This window comes from Mustela nivalis, assembly GCF_964662115.1.
Source record: "Mustela nivalis genome assembly, chromosome: 3".
In the NCBI taxonomy this organism is placed as follows: domain Eukaryota; kingdom Metazoa; phylum Chordata; class Mammalia; order Carnivora; family Mustelidae; genus Mustela; species Mustela nivalis.
Genome location: NC_139022.1, coordinates 133,204,352 through 133,217,979, shown reverse-complemented (window position 1 = coordinate 133,217,979; position 13,628 = coordinate 133,204,352). Strand labels below are relative to the sequence as shown.

At 45.6% G+C, this 13,628-nt stretch overlaps 2 protein-coding genes across 5 annotated transcripts in view; both read left to right on the top strand.

Annotated features, from left to right (window-relative positions):
• The window catches only part of ITK (IL2 inducible T cell kinase), a 67,656-nt gene extending 63,650 nt beyond the window's left edge, over nt 1-4,006 (top strand). The window contains exon 17 of the mRNA XM_082725027.1: nt 1,437-4,006. Coding sequence (XP_082581153.1) covers nt 1,437-1,508 — 72 coding nt within the window. The 3' untranslated portion in view covers nt 1,509-4,006. The remainder of the gene's footprint in view (nt 1-1,436) is intronic.
• An 8,098-nt stretch (nt 4,007-12,104) lies between these two features.
• Nucleotides 12,105-13,628, top strand: part of CYFIP2 (cytoplasmic FMR1 interacting protein 2) — a 124,791-nt gene continuing 123,267 nt past the window's right edge. The window contains exon 1 of one of the 4 annotated variants that reach the window (XM_082725025.1): nt 12,105-12,243. The gene's annotated coding sequence lies outside the window, so the exon portion shown is untranslated. Of the gene's footprint in view, nt 12,690-13,628 lie in introns of all 4 variants that reach the window. The other 3 variants (XM_082725023.1, XM_082725026.1, XM_082725024.1) reach the window with 3 other exon arrangements.

Below are 13,628 nucleotides of genomic sequence, written 5' to 3'. Positions count from 1 at the left end.
ATCAAGTGTTTTGTATTTTAACCATTCTAATAGGTATATAGTGTAGCTTATTGTTTTCATTTGAAGTTCCCTAATGACATATGATATGGAGCATCTTCTCATATGTTTATTTGCCATTTGTATATCTTCTTTAATGAGGTGTCTGTTGAGATCTTTTGTCCATTTTTTAATTGGACTATTTGTTTTCTTGCTTTTGAGTTTGAAGACGTCTTTGTATATTTTGGATACAAGTCCTTTATCAGATATGTGTTTTGAAAATATTTTCTCCCAGCCTGTGGTTTGTCTTTTCTTTCTCTTAGTGTCTTGTACAGAAGAGACATTTTTGATTTTACAAAGCTCAACATCAATTTTTTCTTTTATGAATCATGCTTTTGGTGTTGTATCAAAAAACCTATTACTGAACCCATGGTCACCCAGATTTCCTGCTATGTTATCTTCTAGAGTTTTCTAAGTTTTGCATTTTACATGAAGGTCTCTGATCCATTTTGAATTAGTTTTTGTGAGGGTTACTACAGTCTGTGTCTGGAGTCATTATGCTGCACGTGAATGTCCAATGGTTCCAGCACTGTTGGTGAAAAGACTACCCTTTCTCCATTGAATGGAGCCTTTGCTGTGTTTTCAAAGATCAGTTGACTGTGAGTCTATTTCCGGGCTCTCAACTCAGTCCTAGAGATCTGTTTGTTAATTCTTTCACCAATACCACATTTTCCTCATTATTGTAGCTTGATAGTGAGTCTTGAAATTGGGTAGTGTCAGTTCTCCAAATTTGTTCTTCTTCCTCAGTACTATGTTGGCTATTCTGAGTCTTTTCCCTTTCCATGGAAACTTCAGCCTCAGTTTGTCAATATCTAAAAAATAACTTTCTGGGAATCTGATTGTGATTATGTTGAATCTATAGATCGAGTTGAGAAGAAATGACATTTTAAGAATATAGAGTCTTTCCATATTTGAATATGAAATGTCTCCATTTATTTAGATCTTTGGTTTCTTTCTTTAAAATTTTATATTTTTCCTCATATAGGTCCTATACATATTTTGTGAGATTTATACCTAAGGATTTTCTTTTTTGATGTTATTTAGCACTTATTTTATGATGAATTTTTAATACATGATTTTATTTAATTCTCACAACCATCTTATGAGAGCGATACTACTATTATCCCCATTTTACAGACAACAAAACTGAGGTTCAAACAAGTTAAGTCACCTGCTCAAAGTCACACCGCTAAGGAAAGGAAAAGCTTAGTTAGATTCAAAATCAGTTCATCTGATTCCAGAATCCTTGCTGTTAACAACTGAGACACTATGGCCTTCAGCAGTACATTTGGAAGCATATTTAACCGTCAGCAGAGGGCTATTGAATTCCGGGTTGCTTTGGAATTAACTATGACACACAAGTACAAGGAACTCACAGAGTCCTTCTCTTCCCTCTCCAGAAACCAGAAGACCGGCCACCTTTCTGCAGACTCTTGAGTCAACTGGCTGAAATTGCAGAATCGGGACTTTAGCAGAGACTCAGCACCAGGCCTGGGGCTGCAGATCCTCACGGGGGGGAGCCAGTTCTCCCTTCACAGAGCATTAAAATCTGCCACCAGCCCAGCATTCCCCAGAGGCAACTGGCCTGTGGCGCCAGTCCCTGAGCCTCACGGCGCAGGCAGCACCCTGACGGAGGCGGGAGGCTCAGGGCCCTGAACTGGGAGGGAGGCCCGAGCAGCAGCGAGGTCTCTCCTTTCCTTCCAGCCTCTTATCTCGTCTGGTCCTCAATCCTCAACCTGACAGCTTTCAGGCACCATTTCTTGCACTTCTTAGAGAAGAGGAGGGATATGGTAGGGCTGTGGATTATTATTTTTATTATTATTTCAGTCATGGATCTGAAGGGTATGGTCAAGAGTTTTTTACTTGACCTGGCAACACAGAATCCCAGGATGGTGGGGCAAGAGAAATGAGGAGTGTGACTCTTTTTCAAGGAGACCTGGTGAGTTAGTTAAGGTCAGGAAGTGCCAGCTCAGCTGCTGTGATCCTGTCAGCTGCAGCTTCCTGCCGTCCTCAGGAACACCTGCTCCCATCTGAGGCCAGGTAGGCTGAGAAGCAGTTTTAGGAGGTTTAATTCATCGAACATACTGCCACCTCCCTCCTTGAAGGGACATGATGGACTAGGGTGAACAGTTCCAACCGCGTGGTTGGAGATGGCATCGGGACAGAAGGAGCACTTCAGATGGTGGGGAACTGGCTGGAACTGAGAGGGACCTTAGGTTGTTACCACTCCAATGCCTACCTTTAGTACCAAGCCAGGCAGGGGACTGTGCCTCGCCTCTGCACAGAATGCTTCCACGGGCATCCTGGGAGAAGATGCTTGCTTCGCCTTGCTGGCTCTGACTGAGGACTCCGCCATCAGTTTGGCTTCTGGGGTTAGTCCCCTCTCTGCGCTCTTCCAACCCTCATCAGCAGAGGGCAGCAGGGTGTCGGGCGGTGGCCTCGCAGAGACCTGGAAGCTTATTTAGGCCCTAGAGGTTTCCATCTTGAAGGCTGAGGCTTCAAGTCTCCTGAAAGACTAGGAGAGGAACGAGAGGTCTGTTCTCACTCAAACCATCTGGATGGAAAGTGAGTCAAGCTCTGAGTGGGGTGCTTCCAAGAGGCACAAGACAGCCTACTGTTGATGGAGCACTGAAATATGCCAAGTGAATATGTACTGAGCTACAGGCCTTATCTGCACAATTTCACTTCGTCCTGCGTTCCCACCAACCCCATGAGAATGTATTCTTATTCCCATTTTACAGATGATGGAACTGAGGCTTTAAAAAGCCAAGAGAGCTTGCCAGAATGACAGAGCCAGGAGATTTAGAGCCCACATCTCTCTGCTGCCAATGCCCTTTCTTTATTTCTGTTCAACGCTGCCTTCTACTGAGGATGAACGGGATTGCAGAGGAGTTAAATAAGCTGGGGGACAAGACAGAGAAAGCCAATAAAGAAGTCAACCACCAAGGGCTCTTTCTCCCACAGAGGCCACTATGGTTGGCCGTGTAGCCCTCCAACTTGGAATAGGATCTTCTTGTTCTCATCTGTCTTCTCACCTTTGTTAGAGTTAATGACTTTGGAGTCACTCAGTTAATTAACCCTTTGACTCACCCACCCCTCCAGAGTCATGTTGCATGAAGCCATTTATGGGTGAGCTTCAAAGCAGTTTTGAAAGGTCCGCCTGCAGGTATATAAATGCTTCCTTTAATCATCATTTCGACTTCGAGCCAGCTGCAGTGCTCTTCCACACTTAGTGGGGAAGGGTATTCCCTGATGTAAGAGAGATTTCATTTTCCTGCAGCATTCCGATAAAACTTTCAGAGAGATTATTAGATGGTGTTGCAATTAGCTCTTTCTAAACCGTGTGATATTTTGACCAGCTGGAGATTCAGATGCATAACTTGTAACTATAATTATTGTGAAACTGGTTGCCTCCAGATAAAACTCTATCATTCAGAAGATGATCTTACTCAACATATCCAAAATCATCCCTGTTTACTTTCTGGCATTTTGTACATTCTCTTGTGGAACCCTTAATTAGAGATAATTTCCGGAACATCCAGCCTGAAGGAAAACATCAAAATTGACTGATTTCTCTGGTCTGGTTTCAGAAATTGCCCCTTGTATGGTGTTATCGTGTTCAAGCTCAGATTCACTGGGGCCTTAACTGAATATGTTAACTCCCCAGTGTCCTATCTTGCAAAATGGGCTTCCTGCCTGATTTTTTGCTCCCCCTCTCACATTTTGATAATGGTATCATGCATTCACAGGGAATTCCTTTATCCAAGGTTTTGGCTCTAGGTGCATTTTTTAGATTTTGCATTTTGTACCTCTTGAGGCTATTTATATTTGGATGTTTTGAATATTTATTAGTGTACAGTGATTGCTAGGATTCACAATGAAAATGTTATAAATATCTCTAACCATTTATAAATCACACATAGTTAAAGGTTTGTTCTAGCAAATAAAACTGTATGTTTTAATAAATCAATATATATGGCCTGGGTTCAGTATTTGCCTAAATGTCAAACAACCAAAAATTTTCCTTAAATAAAAATAATTACGTGGCTTCATGTTCCACAAAAAAAAAAAAAAAAAAAAGGACTACATATCATTCAACATTTGTTCAACAAGTAAACACCAAATTCTTCCTGTGTTCCTATGATATACTCTGCTGAGAGCTATGGAAACAAAGATGAAAAAAGCAGTCTTTACTTTTTAGAAACCCCAGGTAACTCATTTTTTTAAAAAGGCAGTAAAATTATAATCCATCATTTAGGGAAAGAACAGAAATTGGTCAAGGGGGAGAAGAGCTCAGAAAAAGTGATGGAATCCCTCAGGGGAAGGGGGACATCAGGAAAAACTTTCTAGAACCTTTCTACTCCAAGTGTGGTCCCCGGACCATCAATAGCAATATGACCAGCTTATGAGAAATCTGAATTCTCTGACTCTACCCTGAGATTCACTGAATGGGAATCTGCGTTTTCACAAGATCCACAGGTGACCATAAGCACGTTAAAGTTTGAGAAGTACCATCATAGAGGATATAATGTCCAACTCAGTTCTGGAGATGAATTATGGTTTTTTTTTAGGAAGTAAGTGGGCAGAAATAAGAGAAATACTTTCCAGGTAGGGTTAGAGGAAACTGAATGTGTGCGAAAGCTATTATCAGTTTATCTCGCTGGAGCGTAAGTTATGGGGGTGGGCGAGAGGTGTTGACAAAGGTAAGGATGATGGAAGGAGTTATGCAAATTGAAACATAAGCTATAAATCTAGATAAAGACCATATTTTGAAAGACAAGAAATGTGGGAACTCTACCAATAGATAGGAAAGATGTCACGGAGCAAGGAGAGAAGGTCAAATCTGTGTTTAAAAGTGCATTTGGGCAGCAGCATAGTCAGTGGATTTGAGAGAGCAACGCTGATGGAAAAGAAGCCAATGGGAAGATGATTTTTTGCCTTGTTCCGAGCACCAGAGTACGGTTCATACTCATTCACTGTCATCTGCTGTCTGAGTGGCACGTGGAAATTGTAATTCGGAGTTCTTCAGTCACAGCTGGGCAGCAAAAAGTACCTGTACCTGCCTCTTAAAATCCCAGTGAAATAAAAGCCAGCTTGTATTTTCAATCCACTGAGCTCTCCCTGTACCTTCTAGTTTGCCAAATGCCCACGTCTATGGCAGGAGCCTGTTCATGCACCAGAGGACCATTCGGCACGAGGGAAAATGTCTGTGGTTTCTACACAGTCCTTTGGGCTTGCCTTCCACTGGGAAACGACCCGGATATGAAACTCCTGAAGCAGTTGGATGAGCATATCTGCTTCTCAGAGCATTTATCTGGCAGACCCAACTTTCTCTGGAATCTCCCAAGACACACATCCACCACTCTGAGGCAGAGACGGAACATAATCCATTCAGCAAGATGGGCCCTGTGTATTTGTGTATTTCTGTGTGTGTGTGTGTGTGTGTGTGTGTCTTCAATGACTTTGAGACTCTCTGCAAGTCATGATGTGTAGTTGGCTTGTGGGATCACAGAGTCACAAAGTAACTGTCAGAAGGAGTTTTAGAGATCATTACTTCATAAATAATAGTTACCAATTCACCTGACATTGCCTGGTACTGTCAGGTGTATAAGGTGAATAGGATATCTTATCAGTTACACACCAAACACTTCACACTCAAATTAAGATACATCAAGGAGGACTTATTTATGAAAGGGAAAGGATTATTTAAAAGAGTGTGGGTCAGGTTTAGGAGAACCACAGAAAGTAGTACAGAGGAAAGTAAGCCAAGGAGCAGTTGCTACCTAGAGGCCTGAAGAGACAGGAGGAGGAAGTGCTCATTTGAATGTGAAAGCAGACAGTCCCCTGGAGGAGGTTGCCTTGAGAAGAAAAGACCTTTAGTTAGCAAGGCAATGTCCATCACAAAGAGGAGCCCAGGGGAATAAATACACGGACCCTTTCATCAACTGATCTATACATAATCTTACACACTCTCCTCTCTTACCGCATCAACTGCTGGGACTTCTTGTTGGTTACCTAGTACGGACACCAGCCTTCGCATAAGAAGTCCTCATGCTACTTAAAAGAAAGTCCAACACATAAACAAATACAGTTGACGCTCGTTATTTACAGCTTCTATACGTGCAGATTGTCTGCCCGCTGGCATTTATATGTAACTCCCAAATCAGTCCTCTCATAGTCATCCATGGCATGCCCAGGCCGGCGCCATGAAAACCGTGAGCTGCACGCACATCCCCAGCTGAGGTGGGGCAAGGAGGTGCTCAGCCTTCTCGTCTCAGCTCTCGTTCTGTAAACAAGTATCCTTTTCGAGGTCTATTTAGTGCCATGTTTTGCACTTGGGTACTTTTTGTTGGTCATTTTGCTGTTTAAAATGGTCCTTAAGCACAGAGCTGAAGTGCCGTGTAGTGTTCCTAAGAGCAAGAAGGCTGTGACATTTCTTTCAAAGAAAGTGTGTGTCAGATAAGTTTCATTCAGGCATGAGTTATAATGCTGTTAACTGTGAGTTTAATGTTAATGAACCCACAGGTATATTAAATAAAGTGTTTTTTTTTTTAATACAAATATGGGTAAAACAGGATCATGTATAGATCCGTTGATGAAAATGTAACCAGAGGCTCACAGGAACCTATCCCTATACTTCCGCTAGGAGCAATGGTTCAGTATTCACCCCTTCAGTGTCCATGGCAACTTTATAAAACATACGTACCAAATAATGAGAATCACCTGTGATTGCAAAGGGCTGTTGTAGGTTATGGGATGAAGCAGTGATCACAATATGAGAGCAAAGAGGGTGAAAGCACCTAAGGGATCAAGGAGGGCTTCCCAGAGGAAGTAATGTTTGAGCTGTGCTGAAGGCTAAATAGAAGCTCGCAAGGAAGAAAGAGTCTGGAAGGACATTTCAGGGAGAGGAACTGGAATAAAACAAAACAAACAAACAAATAATACATCTTATTCCACCTTCTTCCCTTGCATTATTTTTCAGTTAGGACTGGAAACCTTGAGGACAAAGGCAATAGGTGCTAGCTAACATGGTCACAGGACAATCAGTTGAAGGAGCTGAGTGCACTGTGACTCCTCACCATCCCGGTCTACCTCTACCCACACCCATCGACACCCATCTGTAGCGGTGAAGAAGTTTCTGGTCCCTTTCCAGCTTCTCAGAATGACTTGGAGTACAAGTGCCTATAAGGTGAAATAAACGATACAAACATTTCATTTGCTTTTCTCTTTTGTATATCTCAAAGCACTTTCCCATCTAAGATGATGTTTGATCTCTCGGCACCTTTGGGATGAAAGTGGGAGTGCATGGGTCTCACCTTACAGAAAAGGAAGTGATAGAGAACATGCCAGAGGTTGTAGAGCTATTTAAAAAGGTGACATTAGAACTCAGATCTCGGGGCACCTGGGTGGCTCAGGGGATTAAGCCTCTGCCTTTGGCTCAGGTCATGATCTCAGGGTCCTGGGATCAAGCCCCATGTCGGGCTCTCTGCTCAGCAGGAGCCTGCTTCCCTCTCTCTGCCTCTCTGTCTACTTGTGATCTCTGTCTGTCAAATAAATAAATAAACTCTTAAAAAAAAAAAAAAAAGAACTCAGATCTCCTTCCAAGTCCTGCATTCTTCCTAGAGGTCACACCAAAACTCCAACCATGTTAATAACAATAATAACAATAAAAGCTTCTGGTTTTGAGCACTTATGATGACTCTGCTTAGCATGTTACATTTATTATTTCATTTAATCTTCTAAGAGCCCAAGGGGTAGGTAGGTACAATTATAATTGTTTGAATTTTACAGATGAGAATGGGTCTCTGTACATTAGAGAAACACTTCATGGTCCCACAATTAATGAGTGACAGAATGGGGGCTTGAAGCAAGACCTGTCTGTCCCCAAATGCCATGCTCCCATCCCTTCTGTGGGGCTGACTGGGGGGTCACCTTTGCTAGCCTCTGACAGTACAGCAGCACGTGGCCATGTGCCTGTTACATTGCTGCATTCCAAATTCTGTTCAGAATATGCTCTACCCTCCTTAACAGTTCTTATCTACAATTACTATGTATACAATTTGCTTAAATGAAGATAAAAGGTTCTTTGCTGTGAATTTATGTGCAAACGATCTGACCTTCAAGGGAGACCAGGTCCATAGAAGTTGTGAGAAATGAGCAAAGTGAGAGAAAGGCAGCATGAAGGGAGGACATGCTTTTCCAAATGGCCCAGTTTGGAGCTGCAGTCTTTCAGCAGCACACCAGCTGTCAATAATTCATTTATAAAATAATGGGGCTAGTTCTTAGGATTTCATGAGGATGAAATGAGCCAATTCATATATAGTACTTAGCACAGAGGCTGGCCCCCAAAAGACATTTAATAAATGTCAGTTAAAACATACATGTTTTAGGGGCACCTGGGTAGTTCAGTGGGTTAAAGCCTCTGCCTTCAGCTCAGGTCATGGTCCCAGGGTCCGGGGAATGAGCCCTGCATCGGGCTTTTTGCTCAGCAGGGACTCCGCTTCCCCTCCTCTCTCTCTGCCTGCCTCTCTGCTTGCTTGTGATCTCTGTCAAATAAATAAATAAATTCTTTAAAAAGCATATGCTTTAACAAATTATTCAGATTCAAAGAAGAAAATAGGCAACCCAGTTTCCTATGGAAAGACCTGGGTCTGGGTCCAGCCACTGTTGGGCAACCCTTCCTCTTTCTGGGCCCCAGTTCTTTCATCTGTAAAATGAAGCAATTTTGAGCAAGTGCTCAGGTTTTATCTAATGGACAAGGTAAATTGCATAACTGACCATCAAGTTTCTCTTTTCCTGCTAACAACATGCACCAAGTGTGTGAACCTACTGTATGGAGCAAACCCATTGCACTTAGAAACTTGTTTTGTATTATTCACAGTTTCTCACCATCTCACACCCTTTTCCTTCTTTCTTTTAAAAATTTATCATTGAGCGGCACTTGGGTGGCTCAGTTGATTGAGCTTTCGACTCTTGATTTCGATTCAGGTTGATTTCAGGGTTGTGAGATCAAGCCTTGAGTTTAGCTTCGAGTTCAGCCTGCTTGGGATTCTCTTTGTCCTTCTGCCCCTCCCCCCACTTGCACTCATGTGCTCATTCTCATTCTCTGCCTCAAATAAATAAATAAATAAATAACATCTTTTTAAAAATTTATTTGTGATTCTAGGGGCACCTGGGAGGCTCAGTCAGTTAGGTGCCCAACTCTTGATTTCAGCTCAGGTCTTGATCTCAGGGCCGTGAGTTCAAGCCCCACATGGGGCCCCACACTGGGCATGGAGCCTACTTTAAAAAAAAAAAATATATATATATATATATATATATATATATATATATGGATTCTAAAACATTTTAGTCATTATTGTTAATATTAGTATTTATGTTTTCTCTCTCCAGAACCAATTCTTATACCTGTTTCAGATTCTCCGCTATTGGTTTCTATGAAGCAGGATCTGTGAATTTTAAACAGAGACTTAGATGTCCTAAGTGACCCAAGACTCTTCTAAAAACAAGGCAATGTTGCCACACATGGAACCACAGTGCGTGGGCCACAGCTTAGCAAGTGGCAAAGCAATTTTTGCCTGATAGCTTCGATTCTCTCATTGCTGATGGTGCAGCCGGGGGTTGGACATGAAACATATCTGGAGGCAGTAGACAGATGGCTACACATTTCACTGGCAACATGTAAGCTAAGACTTTACTTTTGATTATTCATTCAACTCATATTTACTGAATTCCTATTAGGTACTAGTCTCCGAGGAAATGTTGAGAAGCAAGAAAGACACATCCCTTCTCTCTTTGATTTTATGCTCTAATGATGGTGTGTAGGAAATTATGTCAGCAATCACCACACAGCACACCAAGGGGGGATGACAGAGGAAGTCGAGAGGGCTCTGGGTGCATGAATGACTAACCCTAGCCTAATGCAGACAAGAAGGGAGCTTGAAAGAACAGACAGGTAAATGGATCCCAGAAGAATGAATAGAAGTTAGGCAGCAAACTGGGGGCAAGTGCACAAGTGGGAGGGAAAGGAGGGTAGACCATTCTAAGCAAAAGCCCAGCTTACACAAAGGCCTAACACAGCAGATTTGGGAACCTAAAAGATTGCTTTTAGCTAGAAGCAAAGAGCTTGCTTACAACAGAAGAGACTGGAGAGAGGTAGATGCTAGATCATAAAGAAAGACTCCTGTGGGCCATTGGTTAAGGAGTTTGGGCTCCACACTGAGAACAATGGGGAACTAGTGAAGTCCTTTAAGCAGGGCAGGAGCACGTCTTTTATTTTAACTTATGTGATTTACTACATGCAGAAGGATTTTGGAATATATCCGTCTTACTTCACCGTATAGAGGAGGAAACAGGTGAAGTGACTTGCCTACAGTCACTTAGTTGCAAAACTGGGACCAAAAGGCAAGCCTCTGGATTTCCAACATAGTGGTTTGCTTCCCCTTATAAGCAAATGGAAATCAGGGGTCAGGGAATTATTTTTGCCTAAGATCTCAACAAGTATATATATAATGGTCTCTTTGTTTCTTTTAAGCAACTTGTTCTTGAAAGGTGAAAAGACAGGAAAGGAACAACAGGGAGAAATATGTCTTCCAGAAATCTACAATATCCAAAATAGTTGTCCCTTTAGAATGAAAATCCAATCTCTCTTGTTATACAATTGTAATCACTGACACTCAAAATCCTAAGGATCACAGTAGAAAATGGAAAATTAAAAAAGAAAGGGAGAAATGAAAAGGAAGGGAGGAAGGAGGGGAGGAGAAAGAAAGGAAGGAAGGAAAAGAAAGAAACCAGTTCAGCTTTTAAAGCCATCCTCCACAAACACCTCCACAGCTTTCTCACAGGGACAGAAATGTGTGTGTGTGCATATATAGATAAGTCATCCTTTCTGAAATAGCAATTTAAATTAGAATGAGTGATGTAACATCAAACCATAAAGGATCATGAATTCTGAGTGTCTGGGAAATGGTATGAGATTAGTGAGGGCAAAGACTTCGCAAGTCCTTTGCTAGAGATTCGGGTAATACCGCTCCTCTATAAATAGCCCCTAACAGGAACAGCTAAGTGATTAAGTATAAATTTGTGGGCCATACACAAACATTTCAGAAAGCTTCCCTTATAACAGGACTTTATCTTTTATATCTACACACACATTCAAATGTCTCAAATGCTTTCCAGTGTGTCTACCTGTGAGGTAAGAAGGGCAATTATTATTCCTCACTTTCTAGTTACGGAGGCTTCTCAGGAACAAGACTGTTGAAGTGACTTGAGCAAGGGGTCTGGAGGTTGGATCCGAAGGTCCACCAGGCTGCAGCTCAGGGAGAACCGTTTCTTTGGCCAGCCCTGAATGGCAGATAAGCCTTGAAGAGAAAGGTGCCTGCCTGTCCTTTCAGGTTCCTCCTGCCACCGTGTGTGTTCCTTTTTGTCCGTTAGGCAATTCTTGAATGAAGCTGAGGCAGGTCCCTGCTTAAGAGACGGCAGCTTCAGGGATTTGACTCCAAGGAACTGAGAAGGTATTCCTGAGCAGAGGCGCAGCACTGGGGACCAGACTCAGTTGGTGGGAGTCCCCTCTCCCCAAACCTCAGCTCTATTTTCCTTCATTTCACCCTATTTCTTTCCTTCGCAGAACTTCTTCCAGCTGTAACTGCACAGTACTAGGTTAATTTACGCCCAGCCTCTCCTGGTAGATGACAGGCTCCAAAAGGGCAGTACACCAGTGCATACTCAGCTTCTGGCACGGGGCTCGGAACAAAATAGCTGCTCAATAAATATTAGGTAGATAAATGAGCACTTGGAAATAACGTGAGATCGATGAGACCCGGACCGAGCCCAGAGCTTCCGCCCTCCCACTGCCGCAGGTGTGGCTCCCAGGCATGCGAGACCTGGCGGCAGGTCCTCTCTCCCTTCCCCATCCTGAGGGCCACGCGGCTGGCTGTCCTGGGGCAGCAGCCGGGGTGCAGGTCGGGGATGCGCCCGCGGTGCGCCGCTCGCCGCAGCCATTTCCTGCTCTTTGTGTGACAGCCGCGGCGGCAGAGGGGCCGGCACGGCGCGCTGGGAGGAGCCGCGGCGGGCAGGGGGGCGGGGCCGAGGGCGGGGCCGAGCGCCGCGGCCGGCGGAGCCGAGCCCAGCCGGGCAGAGCATCCTGCGCCCCGGCGCGGGGCCCCGCCGTAGCCTTGGGCTGCTCCCCTGGACCTGCCGCAGACCCAGGTAAGCGGCGCTCTCGGGCCTCGGGGCCGGCATGGGGACCGGGATGCTGCGGGGGACGTCGATGCGGCCGTGAGGATGCGCAAGGGGCCGGCGCCCCTTCTCCCAGCCCGAGGGGGGCGCTCGGCGCGGCGCTCAGGCTAGCGCGGCCTCCCTCCCCCACCAAGCCCCTGGAGGCTGGACTCCAGGCCCTGCGCGGCCCCCTTAGCCCTCCGGCCCACCCTGGGCCCCGGGGCGCGGACCCCCTGCGAGGAAGCGCGGACACTCAACGCAGCTCGGGCGGAGCTCGGGCGCGGCGGCGGCAGTGGCAGCGGCAGCGGCAGCAGCAGCAGCAGCAGGTGCGCGGCCTGGGCCGGAGCCGCGGGCCGGAGAGGAAGCGGCGCTAATCCCGAGCACGGGAGACACCTGCCTCAGCCGCGAGCCCGGCGGCTTGACATCCCCGAGCCCAGGTATTGCAGAGCGCCGGCCGCCGCCTCTGCCGCCGAGGCCACCATCACCTGCTCCAGGGCCAGCGAGAGCCGCGTGGGCCTGCTTGGCAGACGCCTGGGGCACACAGCGCCCTGCGGCGAACGAGAGATGGGTGGGGCGAAGGTCGGAGCGCCAGTGTTCGGGGGTGGGGGATTTAATGAGGGAGAAGGCAAGTCTGACCCGCTTTGAAGCCTCCTGGCCTACACTAGCATCACTCCCCCAGCCGGTTGGCTGTGGGCGGGGGAGGACAGGGGGAAGGGGATGAGTGGGCTGACTCCTGGGGAAAAGGTTGGATTTTCTTGAGCTCTGGAGAACCGGAAAGATTGCCTACCTGTCTGTTGTAGCTTCTGCTTTTCAGGACAGCCCTCCCCCTCGATGGGTGGGTGAAAAGGAAGAAAAGGGGGTGCTCTCTGTTTAGGGGTGGGGGTGGGGGCAGGAAGCATGGTCCGACAGGAGTATGGTTCTCTGTGCTGAGGAGAACATGGCAGGAAAGAACACTGGCACTGCCCTGGCCCTTCCCAGCCCAGGGAATCTGACTTTGACCTCTGCTTCCCTAGTGTCTCCAGCTCAGCAGAAACACTCACCTAGGGCTGATGGGCCATCTGCTCCCCTTCCAGCCAGGACAAAAAGGTGGCAAGGATCTTTTCCTGCTAGCTCCCAAGTGCTTGTGCCTTCCTGGCGTGGATGAGGAGACTGGGGCTGTCCTGCAGACATGAGGAACGAATTAGGGGAGTGCTCGTTCTCATACTCCACTTTTCTACCTTTTACCTATGTCTCCCTTAGGGCATTGTGTCTTACCTTACTTACTTTTGGGCACAGGCCCTGTTGGGAGCCATGCTGCTAACCCCGGAGATTACAGATGTTAGAGTGCAAATTTCTAGGTCCATATCCCTGAGCAAGATTGCAAAAGCCATGAAGTC